The 18,358-nt window shown below is 44.3% G+C and overlaps 1 protein-coding gene across 1 annotated transcript in view; it reads left to right on the top strand.

Moving 5' to 3' along the window:
• The first annotated feature begins 497 nt into the window (after positions 1-497).
• pcdh7a (protocadherin 7a) overlaps positions 498-18,358 on the top strand; it is a 53,352-nt gene continuing 35,491 nt past the window's right edge. The window contains exons 1-3 of the mRNA XM_079553089.1: positions 498-2,995; positions 4,925-6,092; positions 13,490-14,272. Of these exons, the coding sequence (XP_079409215.1) occupies positions 1,596-2,995; positions 4,925-6,092; positions 13,490-14,272 (3,351 nt within the window). The 5' untranslated portion in view covers positions 498-1,595. The remainder of the gene's footprint in view (positions 2,996-4,924; positions 6,093-13,489; positions 14,273-18,358) is intronic.

Genomic DNA, 18,358 nt, shown 5'->3' with positions numbered 1-18,358 from the left:
GATTAATCCACAAATAGATTAAATCCATAAATGTATTACTGAACTATTGTGGAGAAGTCAATAGAAAGGTCTCTATTGCGCTGTAACCTCCAAAAGATTTGGTCCAAGATCCTCTATGCCCTTATAAATGGCACAGCTTAACTCTTTTACGCATGTACAGTATCGGTCTCTTTCAGAAAAACACTGAATGAAGCCCCACTGTCCCGGCGAAAAGAGCTGCCGCAGCAAGAATCTGAGTGAGCGGTGAGTGACTGGTATAAGAGGCAGCGCCGCTTTTCGCTCCTCTTTTGTCCATTGTATGAATATTGTGAACAAAGATATTCTCCCACCAGGAGCTGTCAGCGGCCCGGGACACAGAGCCATTTAATCTCGCTGTATGACAGGACAAGAGGGGCTGGGATGGAGCAGGGGGAGGCGGCGGGTGGGGGGTGAGGTCTGTCCCCCGGTATCCGACGCATACGCACTAACACGCACACACACACACACACACACACACACACACACGCTTTAAGTCTGTCCGCCTGCCTCTCCCGTTTCAGCTGAGCGCTCGAGTTACGCGCCGGAGCGAGTGTTGCAGTGGAGTCCGAGTCAAAGAGGGGAGAGACTGCAGCATCGCCACGGAGCTCACGGCAGCAGTCCCGAGCAGTGCAGGTGAGAGGGAAACAGCCCGAGGAGGAGGAGAGAGAGAGTAGAGAGAGAGAGAGAGAGAGAGAGAGAGAGAGCGAGAGAGAGAGAGAGAGAGAGAGAGAGAGAGAATGCGGGACTCTTCGGAAAACAGACGCATGATCTACACTCGACACATGTATCCCGAGTGAGCGCAATACTGCAAGGACTATGACCCGCACAGAGCAGCCAGAATCCGGATCTGAGCTTTGAGTAAAGATTGGACTAGAGCAGCTTTCGTCCTGTAGAAGGGAATTTTATAGAAGAAAGTCTAGTCTGTGCGTAAGTTGCGTGAAGGAATCCGTCGGCTTGGCACGTTGCTTCACTGCGGTGTGTCGAAAACAATCTCCTGGATCTGAATGTAAGCGCAGATCTGAAGAACCGCAAATCCACATACTTTTGTGTCTTTTTGCCTCTTCTTTGCCAGAGATGTGAGGATTTTTTTTGCTGTTGCTGGCCGGAGAATAAAGCACAGTGTTCATCTTTTGTGTATGGGTGCTGCATTGCAGTTTCTAACTGTGAAAAAGAGCCGCTGTCCCAAATGTGACTGGAATAAAAAGAAGTAACAAATGACTTCAAGAAGTGGCGGCTACGGGATAGCGCTGCAATTTTGACCAAGAAACAACGAAAAGGAAAGGACTCTGGAGTGGATTAAAGACCGGCGAATCAGTTTTCTTTTCTTTCTTGCTTGATGGATTTCTTTAATTTCACTAACGCTCTGTTAAAACAAAAGGATTTCTCTTGAAGAAGTTAATAACTAACGAGCGTGTGTCCTGGGGAGAGGAGAGGTGACTGCAGCGCAGAAGTGAAGCTGAAGTCCGCGGTGTGGACAAGGTAAGCGGATAAAAGTCTCATCGCCCACGCTGCAAGGTGCACACTACACTGAGCACTAGTAAAAGGCAGATAGAGGTGTACTACAGCCACGAGGAGCCATGCAGAGACTTGGTGCAGTGCATACACGCAGCCTCGTGCTGCTTGCGCTGCAGTTGCTGACTCAGCTACCGATTGCCGACTCAGCTCTCCGGTACCGAGTGGCGGAGGAGGGCCCCCCTGACGTCAAAATCGGCAACGTGGCCGGAGACCTGGGCTTAACTGCGGGCACAGGCAGCGGGGACGTAACGTTTGCTCTGGAGAGTGGTTCTGAATTCTTCAAGATAGACAATGTAACCGGTGAGCTGACCACGGGACCCAAGCGCATAGACAGAGAAAAACTGCCACAGTGCCAAATGATCTTTGATGAGAACGAGTGCTTTCTGGACTTTGAGGTGTCAGTGATTGGGCCTCTCCAGAGCTGGGTTGACCTTTTCGAAGGCCGAGTGGTCATCACAGACATCAATGATAACACCCCCTCCTTCCCCTCACCTGTGCTCCAGCTCTCTGTGGAGGAGAACCGGCCAATAGGAACTCTGTACCTCCTGCCCACTGCCACAGACAGAGACTTTGGCAAAAATGGCATTGACAGATATGAGCTTATCCAGGATGGGGCAGCTGTGCCGACCTCCACCAGGCGTACAGTGGGAGGAACCACTAACACACGTGTGGAAGGAGACAGAAGAGGGAGAAGTGGAGACGCTACAGGAGCCAGGAGCAGTGTATTTGAGCTCCAAGTGGCAGATATACCAGATGGTGAGAAGCAACCACAGCTCATTGTGAAGGGCACATTGGATCGTGAACAAAAAGACTCATATGAACTCTACCTCCGTGTGAGAGATGGAGGAAACCCACCTCGCTCCTCTCAAGCCCTGCTCCGGGTTTCCATCACTGACGTCAATGACAACAGCCCACAGTTTGAGCGGGCCACGTATGAGGCTGAGATGGCTGAGAACGCCCCTCCTGGCACACCTGTGCTCCAGGTGAGAGCCGCTGACAGAGACATTGGTGTGAACGGCCAGGTGGAGTACGTGTTTGGGGCAGCCACTGAATCTGTCCGCCGCCTGCTGCGCCTGGATGAAGCTACAGGATGGCTCAGTGTCCTCCACAGGATTGACAGAGAGGAAGTGGCCCAGCTGAGGTTTACTGTCACCGCAAGAGACAGAGGTCAGCCCCCACGCACTGACCGCACCACTGTAGTCCTGTCTGTCCGGGATGAGAATGACAATGTCCCGAGTGTGGAGATCAGGAAAATTGGAAGAATCCCAGTTCGGGATGGGGCAGCACTGGTCCCAGAAAATGTACTAGTGGACACCCCTGTAGCCCTGGTGCAGGTGTCAGACAGAGACCAAGGGGAGAACGGAGCAGTGACTTGCACAGTGGTGGGAGATGTGCCGTTCACCCTAAAACCAGCTGGAGAAACTGCCCTCCCACCTCTGCCTGCTGATGAAGCCTTCGACAGGTGAGCCCTATCACACAATGATAGAACACAGAACATAATGGTGCATACAATAACCTCAACTTCACTTACTCAAAGTAAAAATAAACTAACAAAACTTTTTAATAAACTTTTTCTTATTATCAAAGAACAAAAATCTGGCGCTTATCAGAGGATCTTGAAAAGTGTAGACCACTTTTAAAGATCCTTTTAAAGAAGGTGTATTCATGCCTGCCAACTCCACTTCTGTCAACTTAGGTTTGTTTTGGCCTAGTGGTGAAATTGAACACCACAACAACAACAACTGTCTGCTGAGGAGAGTGAACTCTGTAGTGCTGTGTTTATGGAGGAATCTAATCCACCTGACTGTGCCAACCCACAAGGAGCCCTCCGCTGATCGCAGATAAACGCGCCTCTTCACTCAAGCAGCTGCAGTAGATTGACTCTCCATGTTTCACTGTGAAGCTGTGTTCCTCTCCCAAAAAGATGCTCCGATTTGATTTGTCACCATGGCCCGAGGCACACCTGAACAATGAGCTGACTTAATGTTGTCACATTAGTGCAGTTTAATTGCTTTAGACTTTTGTTTCTGTGAGGAGAACATCGCAAATGGTTCCAGTCTGCCTAAAATCTCCAAATAGCTAATTGTAATGAGTGCTTATAGCAAGCAGTGGGTCATAAACCAAACATAGATCTGTTAAGTTCATTTCAGTTCAGCACATCTTTATTGAACACATACTTTTTGACCTACCACATAATTGTAATAAATAGTATTTTATATTAAATCAAAAGGTACATCAGAGTAGCCCCACTGCACATAAAGTTTAAAAAGAAAAAGAAAAAAAAACAGTAAGCAAAAAACAGTTTGGTTATTCCATATTATCTTCTACATTATTAAATAATATGGTGTGTAAGGATGTACAGTGTGGTAAATAGTCCCAATTTATTGTCTGTGTAGTAGCCTAGTTTACTGCAGTGGCAGCAAGCTGTTAATAGTGGCTCACTAATCTGAAAGTAATGAAGCATTCCAGATTTCACCTCAGACTGGTGGGGAATGTCATACCTGAGGGGCCAAACACTGACTAATGGGTCTGTGTTATACAAAAATGTAATACCATTAAGCTCCCATTGAAAAGTTCATAAAATCCACAAAGTTTGTGAATCTCTAGGAAATATCTTTCACTAAAAAGCAGAGGCCACACATTTATATTTGTCTGTATTTCATCTGTATTATTATTATTATTATTATTATTATTATTATTATTATTATTATTATTATTATTATTATTATTATTATTATTATTATTATTATTATTATTATTATAATTATTATAATTATTATTATTTTTACGATTTTGGATTACATTATGACTATTAACACATGTTTTTCCATCTTATAGACACTTCATAGACAAGTTTTCACATTCAATCATTCATTCACTAGTGTGTAGCAATATCGGAATTTTTTGGGGGGAACTTAAGGGAATTGCCCAAGGGAAATGTTGTGCCCTTGGGCAATACTCTTAAGTGGAGTTTTAACTTAACACAGTTCCTGCTGAGCCACTTTTCCATGAATGCATTTATTAAAACAGCTCTTTTAACCACTACTATATTCACAAGTGATATTCTGCAATAAGTATTTCAAGTAGCTTTGCAAATTTCAACTTCACTAAAATATTGACAAGAAGACTGCTTTGTATTCAGAATATGATCTGTAAACGTGAGACTTCATTAGAGAAGGATTTTTAAACTTTTTAATATGTCTTTTGTGGGGGTAGTTTGAAAATGTCACAACTCTTAAATCAAATGAAATAGAAATCCCTCAAACACTTTGATGGATAAAATAAGTAAAGTTAATAAGGCTTGCATAATATAAATGTTTACATATGCACCGTGAGATGGAGGCATGTTCTTGACTATTTCAGAAGGTAATCTCAAACTTTGTTTTTTCAGAAACAAGAAAAAGTACTTCTTGCACACCTCTGCCTTACTGGACTATGAGACCACCAAAGAGTACAGTGTTACCATAGTAGCAGTAGATTCAGGAAGCCCCAGCCTGTCCAGCAACAGTTCACTGATGGTGCGTGTGGTCGACATCAATGACCATGCTCCGACTTTTGCCCAAAGTGTTGTCGAGGTCCACTTTGCTGAGAACAACTCACCGGGTGAAAGAGTGCTAACGGTTGTGGCTTCAGACGCAGACAGTGGAAAGAACGCTGAGATTGCTTACTCCTTAGACTCTCCCGCAAGTGGGCCCTTCTACATAGATGCCGACAATGGAGATATTCGCGCAACCGGTATTCTGGACCGCGAACAAAGGGAACGATATGAACTTCGAGTAATTGCTAAAGACAAGGGGACTCCGCCTCTACAAGGGTCCGCCACTGTTGTGGTCCTGGTGACGGATCGCAATGACAATGCTCCCAAGTTCGTCCAAGAAATCTTTACTTTCTACGTCAAGGAGAATCTCCTCGCCAACAGCCCCGTAGGCATGGTAACAGTCACAGACGCTGATGAAGGTGAAAACGCCGAACTTAGTCTGTTTGTGGAGATGGATGGAGATGACAAGAAGCCAGCTGAAAAAGGAGACGGAGAGGAAAAGGAGCATCAAGAAGTGTTTTCCATCGAGAACAACACCGGAACCATATTTTCATCCAATTCATTTGATCGTGAAAAGCTCGCAGCCTATACCTTCAGAGTCAAGGCTGTTGACGGAGGGGAGCCACGCAGGACTGCCACCGCCACTGTGTCCCTATTTGTAACCGATGAGAATGACAACGCTCCCACTGTCACATCTCCAGCTAACGAATCCTACACCCTCCTGCCTCCTGCCAGCAGTGCACGCACCATCGTCCGAACTGTGACCGCAATAGATTCAGACACTGGCCCGAACGCTGACCTTCGCTATGCCCTAGTGGGGGGAAATCCCTTCAGGCTATTCGAGATCGGCCACACCAACGGAGTCATCACCCTGGCTGAGCCTCTGGAACGCCGGCACAGGGGACTGCACAGGCTGGTGGTTCGGGTTAATGACAGCGGGATCCCCTCGCTCTGCGCCACTGCCCTGGTCCATGTGTTCATCAATGAGACCTTGGCCAACGCTACTGTGGTAGATGCACAGGTAAGAGGTTTTAATAGAATCTATATGCATTGTACAAAATATGAGTATTAAATGTATAATATTCTGTAGGTTCTTGAGAAGCTTCCTTTATCATGCATAAATTTGCATGTGATTTGCATCTATACAAAAAAATCTAATCCTCATCCCTTAAGTAGCATGTCAAACATAGTTGTTACAATAATATTTTTGGCATGTACTGGGGGTGATGACCTGAATTAATAATACAGGCCTATATCATTTTGTGCTAACATATGCCTTATTATGGTAAAAGTATCAGAAGATGAATTGAAATGGCAAACAGCCCCTAGATAGTGAATATATGAAGTGTTTTTTGTATGCTTTTGGGACGTTTCTAAATTGTTTCCTGTAAAACGATCTCCCGGTGAAACCTAACTTAAGATATTACTCCGGAGCCCTGGTGTGCACAGAAAATCATCTTCTGTACTCTGTAGTTGAAGTGGAACGTTTCGCTTCTCATCCAAAAAGGCTTTGTCAACGCACTAAAGTTTCAGCTCAGCCCGCAGACCAGATATAGACCACAGGGTGGAGTTTTGGCTAAGTCCCTCCCCACAGTTTACAGTCTGATTATTCATGATAATAGTAATGCTACCACTTAAGGATTATGAGCGGCGAGAGATGAACTTCTGTGAGCATGAGGAGGAGATATTAGGTTTAATACAGGCTTGTTCATGAGTGATTGGGTCACTTAACGCAGCAATTGTTGGAGGCTACTCTACTCAGGTGTAACATTATGAGCTCTTGCATTAGGAATTGCCAGTAACACTATGTATGTGTCACCTGCCTAATATCCATCTCCAAAAACAGCAAATGGTGATACACTGTGTTCTGACACCTTTATTAGAACCAATAAAAAACACTTTGCCAGTTGGAACTAACTGCTCTGTTGTTGCTGGCGTAAGATCACATAATGCACAGTATATACACATTATAGTTTCTTACACACTGGATTTAGACAGATGGACAGATGAACATGTGACACACAACAAAATATTTCACAGACGGGTGGTCAGTGTGCATGTCTTCAGATCAATACATCCGTAATACTAGACTTTGAAATTTTATATAAAATCGCAATAATGCAACCTAAAAAGAATGTGACTTTGAAGAATAATGCTGTGTACTTGAAGCTTGTAGACTGCTATTGTTCTGCAGAGCTGGTAATGATAACCGGTAATTGCGGTGATGATACGGCCTTTGATCCATTCAAATAATGGCCACACCGACAGCACAATAGACAAGACAATAATGACAACTGATTACAGCTGTTAAAGATAACTGGTAGGACGATCATTTTGATGATAGAATAAGAAAAGGGCACTATTTCCTCCTCCGCTGTGTTATAATTTTCTGCCCATTTACCAGAGAAGTAATTGCGTGTATATTTGTACAATCTCAAAACCTTGTATTTTGTATTATACTGAAGGCTACATGCAGCGTACAGTCTTCGTAAATGGAATTCTTTCTGTTCATTTTCTCTTGCATTTTTTAATGACTGTTTGAAATTACAGTTATTACTGAAGTGGTTCTTTTTCCTGGTACATTGAACTCTGAACATTAGGAGTGTGCCTTGGTGAGAGAGGGACTTATGGGTGAATGTGTTTCTCTGAGCTGCACACAGATGGACCTTTCCCAGTTTTGTCCCCCTATTATGGGCTAAACCAAAGTATGTTCATTAAAATAGTTAGCTTCTGTCCTATTGGTTCAGTGCGGTGCCTAATATTATAAAGAGATGTGTGTGTTTTTCAGAAATCATATCTTACCCAAACTGGTAGTACAAGTTAAGAAAGGTGTTTTTTAGTGCTACTTTGCTACAGAATGTAGAGATTCTGCAGAGATTGTATAGGTTAATAATCACTTTTAGACTGAGTTGCTTATTCTTGTTTTGGATGGTGGACATTAATCTTGGTCAAAGGCCAGCCACATAATAGTTCCAAGGCTGTCACTTAGAACCAAATTCAACTCACAGTCTCATATATTCTCTGTTTGTTGATGAATTCACTCACTACCTTCCTACTCCCCCTTTTCTGCAGTTTAGACTTTGTAATAAATATATCTTACTACTTACTATTATATTGTTCAGAGGATATTGTGGATGTTAAAGCCACCTGCGAAACTTTCCAGGTTATATGTTGCTATGCTATCACATAAGCAGCTCAATGTTTTCAAAACCCTGATAAAAAACATGGTCCAAATGATCAGTCAGAAAGGGACAATGCAATTCTTGCAATGGGTCCTCAGAATGGCAATGGGTTTGGCAGGTCTGAAGAGAATCCACTCAAAGTAAAACAGCATGTTTTCTTGTGGTGTTTTTTCCCAATAAAATCACATTTTATTCTATTTATTGGGTGAAACGCATTTCACGACAGGTGCAAAATAGCAAGTGCAAGCTGGAAGTGAGCTTTTTGGATGTTTAGTCATTTGACATCGCCTGGTGTACAGTATGTGAGCCCCAAATCTGATTTGTTGAGAGAATGCTGCATGAGTTTATAATTTCTTTCTGCGGATCCACTTTCACACATGCTCCATTTGCTCATGGGCAAACACTTGGTAAATGACCCCCATTACACTCCAATTTTGTGTTTCATTGTAGAGATTTCCAAATATTGTTACACTGGGTTGATGATGTTGAGGACATTTCACCTCTTTCTCCTAGTTTTATCATTTTAAGAGCAAGAAGAAGTGCCAACGATGTTTGGAAAACCCTGCTATACACTATTTTACCTTTCAAGCCAAGTAACAAACATTCTCAAATCAACATCAGCCCAGTAGGCTAATGAACTATAGTGACAGACATTCCTGAAATTCTTCTTTCAATGTGTGTTCACATTTAGCTCCGTCTTATTTATTAAACTGATGCCACGTGACACGTTCGACTCTCTTAAACACAGGCAGTTAATTATTTCCTAAGTGCCTACTGTGTTGTAATCTGTTTTGACTAATAGTGGCGCTGTCTCAGTGGCCTTGTGGTCGGAGTGTTTGTTTTGAGATTTGTGGTTTGTAAGGCTCCACGTGGAAGGCAGCTTTAGACATGTCGTGGATTGTCTTTGAGGAAAAGGTCTCTGGGCACCTGTTTGTTAATGAAACGGGACATTAAGAGTGAGCCTTGTGAGCCTCCAAAAAGCAAAGGAAAAGGTCAGAAACAAGACACAAATATCACAAAGCAAACGCATGGAGCTTGCCGACTATACCATGGCATCTGCAAACAAAGCTTAGGTGGATATGCTGTGCTCTCTTTTATAAGTAGGGCTGTTTGCTTTTTTCTACAGATGAGGGAAACCTTGATGTAGCGTTTGACATTGGAACAGCACTGTACTGTTTATGGGCTGCAAAAATAGACTAATGTATATATAACTGTCTCACAGCAACTAGAAAATGTGTGCATTCATTCCATGTGTTTTACCTTTGCCTCTGATATAAATGTATAAAACATTGCTTCAGTTAAATACTGTTCTCTATTGTAATAAATAAGAACAGAAGTCAGTGTTGCTCTGGCCCTGAGTTGGAGACAGTTAATCCATGATAGATTCCATTACGTGACTGAACATCAATACTAAAAAGTTAATTGCACTTGTGGGTAGTATTTTATGAAAGTTATTCAAACTTAAAGCAGTACTAAGTAACTTGTTTCCCTTGATAAATACTTTTTGTAGTCTCTCTGGGGGTAATACAAATGTTAAGGGGATGATAGGGGGGTCTTTCATCTCCCCCTAGTATCTCGGGCCAGAAAACCCCACTTGCAACTTTCCCTGCACCGGGTCGGAGGCACCAATGCACACTAATGGCATCACGAAGAAGAAGCTAACAGGCTGGCGGGCAAAGCTAACTGCGGGCTAGAGCCACTTAAACAGTATTTACAGCCAAGTTTGAGTGTAACAAATTAACTCCATTGTGTAATTGGATGTACAATATCCCTCTCTCCCTTTGTCTTTTCTCTCAGCATAGTGTTTACTCTCTCAGACAATTAATGAGTAAAAGAAACACGCAACATGCTACGACACCTGCAGTGGCGCTTATGGCCTCTAGGGGCATGAGTTACTTAGGACTGCTTTGACATGCTACATATATCATTTTTGTCAGTGTGTGTTTCAGGGTCAGTCACTGCATTAATCTGCCAGGTTGTTGCTTGTTTATTACACATTATAAAGTAAGTAAGATGTAAACCTTGAAAAAATGCAGTGCCATCCTGTAAAACTGTAAATGCACACTACCTACTGATACGTATTTTTCCTCATCAAAGTCAGAAAGCATTTAAAAGAAGAAGAAAAAAACAGTGTTTGCCATTCAACTCGCACCACTAAGTCCAATCACATAATTCCAACGCTGTTCTAAAAGCTACCTTTGATTCTGTGCTCTGTAGATTTTGATTGTCAGGAGGAACTTGGTAAAGTAATTTAGTAGAAGTCATTGAGGAGAGAATACCTCCATCTCATAATGAAGTCAAACTGCGTCGTGGATTGATGCCAGACGTAATTAAGGAAGGGAAACGGCTGCTACCTCTGCAGCACAGCCCTGGAAAATGACTCCACTTCTTTCACCGGGTGAACCACATGTCGGGTAATAGCTGTAATGACAATGTGACGCTGTAGCCTCTGAGCATAAGGACGAAAGCAATTGAACGTGCTGGATTGACGTGTTTATGATTTGTAACACCTTTTATATTAAAACATGGCTGGTTATATTGAAGTGATCAGATCCCAAGATAGTCGTATCTGAGGTAGTGCCAGAAAGTTTACTTTCATGCAGCAAAACACTGTGATTTGTTAAATAGCTGTTTTATCATTATTATAAAGCAGAACAGGGTTGGTTGACACACACACACACACACACACACACACACACACACACACACACACACACACACACACACACACACAAACAATGCGTATAGTAACAATCGTATTTACATTTTACACCTTGCTCACATTTACACAATCTTCTCCAAGGATTTTTTTTCTTGACTAAAACGGTAAAATGGAAGATATTTCATTATCTATCTATTGTATGTATGTCTTAGATGTTATCATATAATGCCTTATGTTCCTGTTTTTTTTTTTTTTTTCAACTTTTCCAGCTTTCGTTTGGATTCGTATTCTGCCCAAGTACAAGTGTATCGAGCGAGTAAGACAAAGATTTAGGGCCTACAATGCTCAGGTCAATATTGTGGTCTTGGGGAAATTTTCCATCCGTGCTCTTACCATCGGCTTGTGCAGTGGCATGTAGATAACCAAACCCTTAGAGAGGACAGTAGATATATGGCGGTGTGAAGCCAGTTCCCGGGACATGGCTGCTGCATTGAAGATCCCGTGGGGAGTCTTGGGGGATGCAGTGCCTGTTCCATTGCACTTACATTTACACACTTGCCGCTCCGCTGTATAGATTCAGCGCTCTCTACATCTCAAGCCTGTAGAAGTCAGTCTCTACACCTTGCACTTTTCAGTCTCGACTGAATAGGAGCGGTGTAGAAACTCCTCTCTGTCTTTGTGCCTTTTCACGCGAGCACAATACGGCAGACGGGGCTGGGATGCGCCGGGCTACTAAGATGCCCCGCAGAATGAGAATGGAAAGCGCAATACTGCGGGCGAGTCGAGAACAATGAGGCAGACTATAGTGGGGGGGGGGGTGGAGCCAGGCATATAAAGGCCCTTCCGCAGTAAAACAACAAGAGGAGAATATAGAACCAGTCACTTAAAAACAATAAAACTTCACCCCGAGATGGATGGCAATAAAACAATGTAGTCTAACACAGCACTATTCTCAGCCGAGGATAATGCGATATGCTCGGGCTGTAGCCTCCAGTTCTGTATGTAACAATTTCTACAGCGCGTGTGGAGTTCTTTTATTTAGTTTTCTGCCAATCCCTTGGAAAAGAAAATTGGAACTTTTTTTTTCTTCTTCTCTCTCTAACCTTGACTTTGTATCTCTTACCTATTCATTCCTGAAGCCTATTACACAGTGCAGCTGCGGGGATTACGCGACTGTATAATAGCCAGGTTTGACAGGTTAAAAGAATTGTCGCGTGGACCGTGAGATGCGGGGGTCAGAGCCGCTGAATGAGACGTCTCCCTGACAGCTCATGCTCCTCGTGGGCTCGTGTAGGTAGCAAGTATATATACATATATATATGTATATATATATATCACACGGGTTGTTGTATAATGGAAATCCGCACATGGCTTCTAGATATCGATTAACTATATTGAGATGCATGGCTGTGTGGACTGTGCGAGCTTGCAACAGCCTCATTGTCTCCTGCCATGCGAGCTTCCATAACAAGTAATGACCGCGCTTAGACTGCGGGCACTTTTCCTTTGTAACGATCCCTTTTTATTCCAGCTCAAGCCGAAAAGCATGTGTGTGTGTGTGTGTTGGGGGGACCCGCATCCACGTATGAATCCATCCCTCAGTGCGGCACGTTTTAATATGCAATTCATTACTGCCCCGTAGTGAACTTAAATGAGGTTTAATAGAAGAGCATAGTTGAATTTATATAGAACAAATGGATTATTACTTGCAGCAAAGTGTGTACTTCTCGGGCTGTACTTATTGACTCGACAAATTGCGCTGGACTGGTTCAATTTGTTCTTCTTCGAAAATAAAAAAGCCCACAGGGTCTCGACTCGACTCGACCATTTGTGCCAGTGCCAAGTCCAGTTGAGGGGAGGAGCGCAAAAAAAAAAGCGTAAAAATAAACAATGCTAAATGAGTATACCATGCCCGTTAATGCGCATTGAGAGGCAGATGATATGCTTTGCTGTAACCCAAAAGACAGAAAGCAGAAAGAAGACCAAGAAATCCACGGAATTGATGCCACGGAATGCATGCACATATTTGGAGTGGGCTATAGCCATGCTTTATCCATTTAAGTGTCAGTGCGAAAAATCGTGATACCAAATGCTCGCCCACTTCGTCAATTACAATACGCACATTGTTCACAGAAATGAGACAGACATGAGGAAGCTGTGCGGGGATGCCGTTGTTGCCCGGTTGTTGATGACGTCAAATGACTGTATATTCCGTTGACTTTTCCTCCTTTGCCCTCACTGTTTGGCTCTTCCCCCCCACCCCATTATTCATTTTTTAATCAGCTTTTAAGAGCTTAATCCTGGGCCGCATGCCTGTACCGGTGCGGATGATGTGAGATCACAGGCACTACTTGAAATGTTGCAACTGGGAAGCAAGAGCAATTATATATTTAGTGACACTCTATAAGTCGGGGGAAGAATGGCGGCGCTCCCCCACTAGCGCGCGGTGATGGCTTTAATTAAGTTGAAGATGCTGTTTGATGTCTTTTTGTGGTTCACACCCGCAGTGTCATCCTTTACTAACTCATTCTCTGCTCTGCTCTCTCTCCTCTCTTTATCTGTCGCTCTCCCCAGGTGGCCAAAAGTTTGATGGCGCCTCTGTCCCTGGACATTGCAGGGGACCCAGACAGTGAGCGTGCGTTAGGAAAGCAGAGGCTGAGTGTAGCTATCGGCGTCCTGGCAGGGGCCGCAGCGGTCATCCTGGTGATCCTGCTCGTTGTCACGGCCCGCCAGTGTGGAGCTCAGGGTAAGAACGGCTATGAGGCAGGTAAGAAGGAGCCGGAGGAGGACTTTTTCAGCCCGCCCGGGACTCTGCCACAGGGGGGCCGCGGCGGGGGCTCCGAGCGCGGCCGCAAACCCCGCCGGGACAAGCGGAGCAGTGGCGGAGGCGGCGCAGTGACCGGCGGCGGGAAGTCAGACAGGTCTATGTACAGCGGTATCGTCACTGTGAACGGCCTGAGACGTCACCCCAATGATGAGGACGAGGAAGACTTGAGCAGCGCCAGTGAGCGGCTAGCGGCCCGGTACTGCGCCGTGGACGGAGACCCCGGCAGCCCGCGGATGGGCGGGGGGAGGAGGCACCAGTCCAGTCCAGACCTGGCCCGGCATTATAAATCCAGCTCTCCTCTCCCTGCGGTCAACCTGCAGCCGCACTCCCCACCCGCTGAGGGCAAGAAGCACCAGGCCGTCCAGGAGCTGCCCCCTTCCAACACGTTTGTGGGCAGTGGGGGCTGTGTGGGCAGCGCTGGCTCCAGCAGTAGCAGCAGTGGAGGCAGCGGCAACGCAGACGCAATGTCCCTGGGGTCCGACCAGTGTTCCGAGTATGGGTGCCAGTCCGGGAACAAGTACAGCAAACAGGTAAAGCTTCCATCAGTTTCCTCATTTTTGCTGCAAATGCTTAATTTTCTTGATAAAACGTTTCACATTCCGAGTGAGGAATGATGGATTGGTTGGTGCAAAGAACCTTTAATCCCTAATAGTACTAAGCAATACGGAATTAAAGAATGACCTCTAAAACCCCCCAGAATACCTTGAAACACTTTAGAACAGCAGAAAACGTCTCCTTTTATGATGTCACCCCATGCTTCACAGCACATAATTTTCTAATTCAGCTCTTCTCTACTTAATTCCTTTGACAGGTTTCCTTCCGCTCCCTGCCCTCCCACTGCACTTCCTCCTTTAGATTCACACATCTGCTGACATACCATAGCACACTCCCCGTTGCTACCATCCCAACATACATTTTATCTCGACAAAGGAGCTGTCACAGGGGCCTAACTGTGTGTCTGTGTCCGTGTCAAAAGTCCGCGGCCCGTGAGTGCAGTGTGGCTGTACTGCTCCTGCTGGCAGACATGAGGCCTCTGTTTAACAGGATCTAATGCAGGGGACGTGACTCACCCCCCACCCGAGCCGCACAATATGTGAATGTGCATACCGCCTGAATCCTTTTTAGGGAGTATCTCTGTGTGGAACATCCCCTGAGGAGTTCTGTCGCGCTGAGGACATGAAGTGAGTGGGCGAGTAGTCACCTCCAACTGAGTAAATGGTCATTTTCTGTCTCTGTTTCTCTTGTCAAGCTGTTATCCTTGTCCTATTAGCATATATGGTGATTTTACTGACAGTTTCAGATGTTTAATGAATGCACCAGCGTCAGTGTTTGCATAGTTGGATGACCAAAGTCCTGCTGACAAATAGGCGTTGAGATGGTCATTCCCTTGGAGCAACACAATGTGGTATTTTGGTATTTCGAAAGTTATGTTATGTTATCAGTTCTTCATGCCTCTTCCCGAACTACACCCTAATCATTATAAACTTTATATACTTTCCATCGCTCGCGAAGCTGCACCGCCTAGATCACTTTACATGTTTGGAAAATGTAAAACTAACTGAAAAACGTCAAATAAATCTGAAAATGCCTAGTTTGACACGTAGTTTGCAATGTTGGATATATAGTAATACATGTTTGTGGAGCAGTAAACTGAAAACCCAGAAGTGGTCAGTGTAGTTTACTCAAGTACAACAAAGAAAGTATTTGGTGAGTAACTGTTTGAATGTAAAAAGGTCTGATTTATGCTGTAGTAGTGACATAATCGAAACAAAATATCAAACAGCATTAAATTCCAGGAGGGAAAAAGTCATAAATGAAAATATTACCAAAGCGAGTGTAAAAGTTTGATTTTAAGCAATGACGTAGTGAAATTTCTGATCTCAACAAAAAGATTTTGTCACAGATTTATTTGCAGTAGAAGAAGAACTTTTTTACTCAAGTAAGAGTATTGATTACTTAAAATAGCAATAGAAAGTACTGAGAGATATACCGTAACTACTCTCAGACTCAGGTGGCCACCTAGGGCACCATGTACTGGAGGGGGCGGCGAATTGCGCTCTAATTTTTGAACCCCATGCTCCCGCCATCTACAACATCGCCAATTTTCGAACATAACTTGCGAGACTTGCGGTCTTTTGTGTTGGAAACTAGAGATTTCAATCTTTCAAAGGAGCCCCCTTTGGCCCTTTTACATCCCCGGGGAGCCGTGTAACATCGTAATGAAAATTCGTAAATTTACTTCAGAAGTGGAGGTTCCTCCTCCAATAGAAAGCCAATAGAAACAAAAAACAAACAACTATAGCATGCTATTTGGATCAAGAAACACGCAGAAATACAAATTAAAGAATAAAATAAAAATAAATAAAATAAAATAAAATAAAATAACATTTTGTTTCTTTTTTTGTGGGAGGGGGGGCACAAGTTCATTCTTGCCTAGGGCGCCAAATTGGCTAGGGCCGGCCCTGACTACTCTTGAAGTGTAATAGCTTAGAAGTTACTATCATTTTCTTTAGTGCTACAACTTCTAGTATCATTAAGTCTTGAAAACGTCTTTGTGTAGAAATATGACAAAATGTGTTTCACGATGTGTTGACGCGACAGAAAAGCTGGTTTTGAGAAAGAGTCACATTGTGTTGCTTTAAGTGGAATCCACAGACTCGTAGACGGCGTCTATCACAGTAAACACCCAGACACAGCGGGGTCTCTCAAGTCCACTGGGAGCGCTCTGGAGAGTGAGCTTTGAATGACAGCGCGACTGTCTTAAAGGGTCGGCGTTTCATTTTCTTGACAGACAACCTCCCCCCACTTATCCATCCCCTCCGCCGGCGAAAAGTGCTGATCTGGTCATTAAGAAGGAAGAAGAGAGGAGCTTCTTAGGCTAATCAATTCATACATAGAGTCCATGATCCCCAGCCAACACACACTGCGACACACACACACACACACACAAACACATGTACACACTCGAGGTTAATCCATTACGGAGTCGATCCTCTTAATCTGCCGTTCTAAGGGAAAGAAAATGCTTACTAGGGGAGTTTGCTCTTCATGCTTACGTGCACTCAAAACATGCCAGCGCACATAAGGAGAGACCCGGAGACACACATACTGACAACGTAATGAATTATTGATCGCATGTGGTAATTAACTCCTCTGCGGTGCACCTCTTGTCCCACCCCCACCTGAGCCCACGCCTCCAAAATACCACCCCATCCTTCTATATGCAGCAGGGAATAGGACTTTGGCTGCTCAAGTGTGACTGTGGTGTCAGGATTTGTTAACGCGAAATGTTTGAGCAGTTTTTGTGTTGGCGGCGGGTGTCTGTCACTTAAGCGAGCGCTTATATATGTGTGCGAGGGAGAGATAGACTACCGGGAGTAATAGGTGGTGGTGAGCAAGAGCCAAATGTAGGAACTGGGACGCTCTCCGAATTTGGAGTAGTATAAGATGAGGAGTGGGAAGGAATTATAAGAGGTTAGGAGGGGAGGAAATGAGGGGGGGAGAAGTTTGAATTTCAAAGCTTTTTAGTGGGTCAGTGAAAACTCCCTTCTTCAAAAAGTGTTGATCCAAAAGTCAGCGCACCATCAGACCAATGAGCCGGCTTCATATCTCCCTTCCTTTAACCACAGCAAGCCAAGTGCCTCCTAGTGTGCGGTGATTTACATATTTATCACCAAATGTGCTCGACTAGTCAAGTTTGGGACTGGCAGAAAGAGTGCACAAGCTTGATTTATGTTTGGATTTCAACACACCGAAAGACCCAGTGTAACAGTGTCACAGGTAAATTTACTCAAACATATCTATTTAGGTCAGATGTCTGCGTTGGCTCTCAGTCGTACAGGAGTTGTCCATATTCAATGAAGGTTCTTGAGTCATCTTCCGTACTTGAAGTGTTGAACGTTTCGCCTCCCATCCAAAAGGCTTCGTCAGCGACACTTGGGTTCCAGCCAGATAAAGACCACAGGGAGGAGTTCAGCTCGGCTACGTCCCTGTACAGGAGTTGTCCATCTTCAATGAAGACGGACGGAGCTGGAAACTTAATGCACTGACGAAGCCTTTTGGATGAGAGGCGAGACATTCGACACTTCAACTATAGAATACAGAAGACGCCTCAAGAACCTTCATTGAAGACTATTTAGGTCAGTATAGCTTGTGAACCTATTGCTGAAATATTGCTGCAGTCATTTGCATAGTGTTTTATCAACATGGCTTGACTTGTTTCAGACAAGTGACACTAGAAAAAAGTATTGCGCAGTAAGCACTGTTGGACAATGGTATTATGCATTAGCGGGGGGCACAGACATGAACTGTTGGGGGGCTCTACCTTTCTCCAGTACGAGCAGGGGGGATGTTAAGGAAAAGAGGTTGGGAAACACTTCTGAAGCAAGTATCAGATGCATATCCTGACACAACTCTCTGCCAATGCTATTTTAGACTGGCATTGGCATGTGACCTGCTGTGGATGGGTTAATCCTAGCTCACAATTAATTGAGGCAGAAATACGGCGCTAATGAAAACTGGGCGACTACAAGAAGGCACTAGAGAGCAAAGAGAGCGATGACAAAGTCGCTCAGTCAACACAGCGAGTGTTTTAAATCCAAATTTATTTGCAGGGA

This window comes from Gobius niger (assembly GCF_951799975.1).
Source record: "Gobius niger genome assembly, chromosome: 3".
NCBI classification, from domain to species: domain Eukaryota; kingdom Metazoa; phylum Chordata; class Actinopteri; order Gobiiformes; family Gobiidae; genus Gobius; species Gobius niger.
This window is presented reverse-complemented; position numbering and strand designations above follow the sequence as displayed.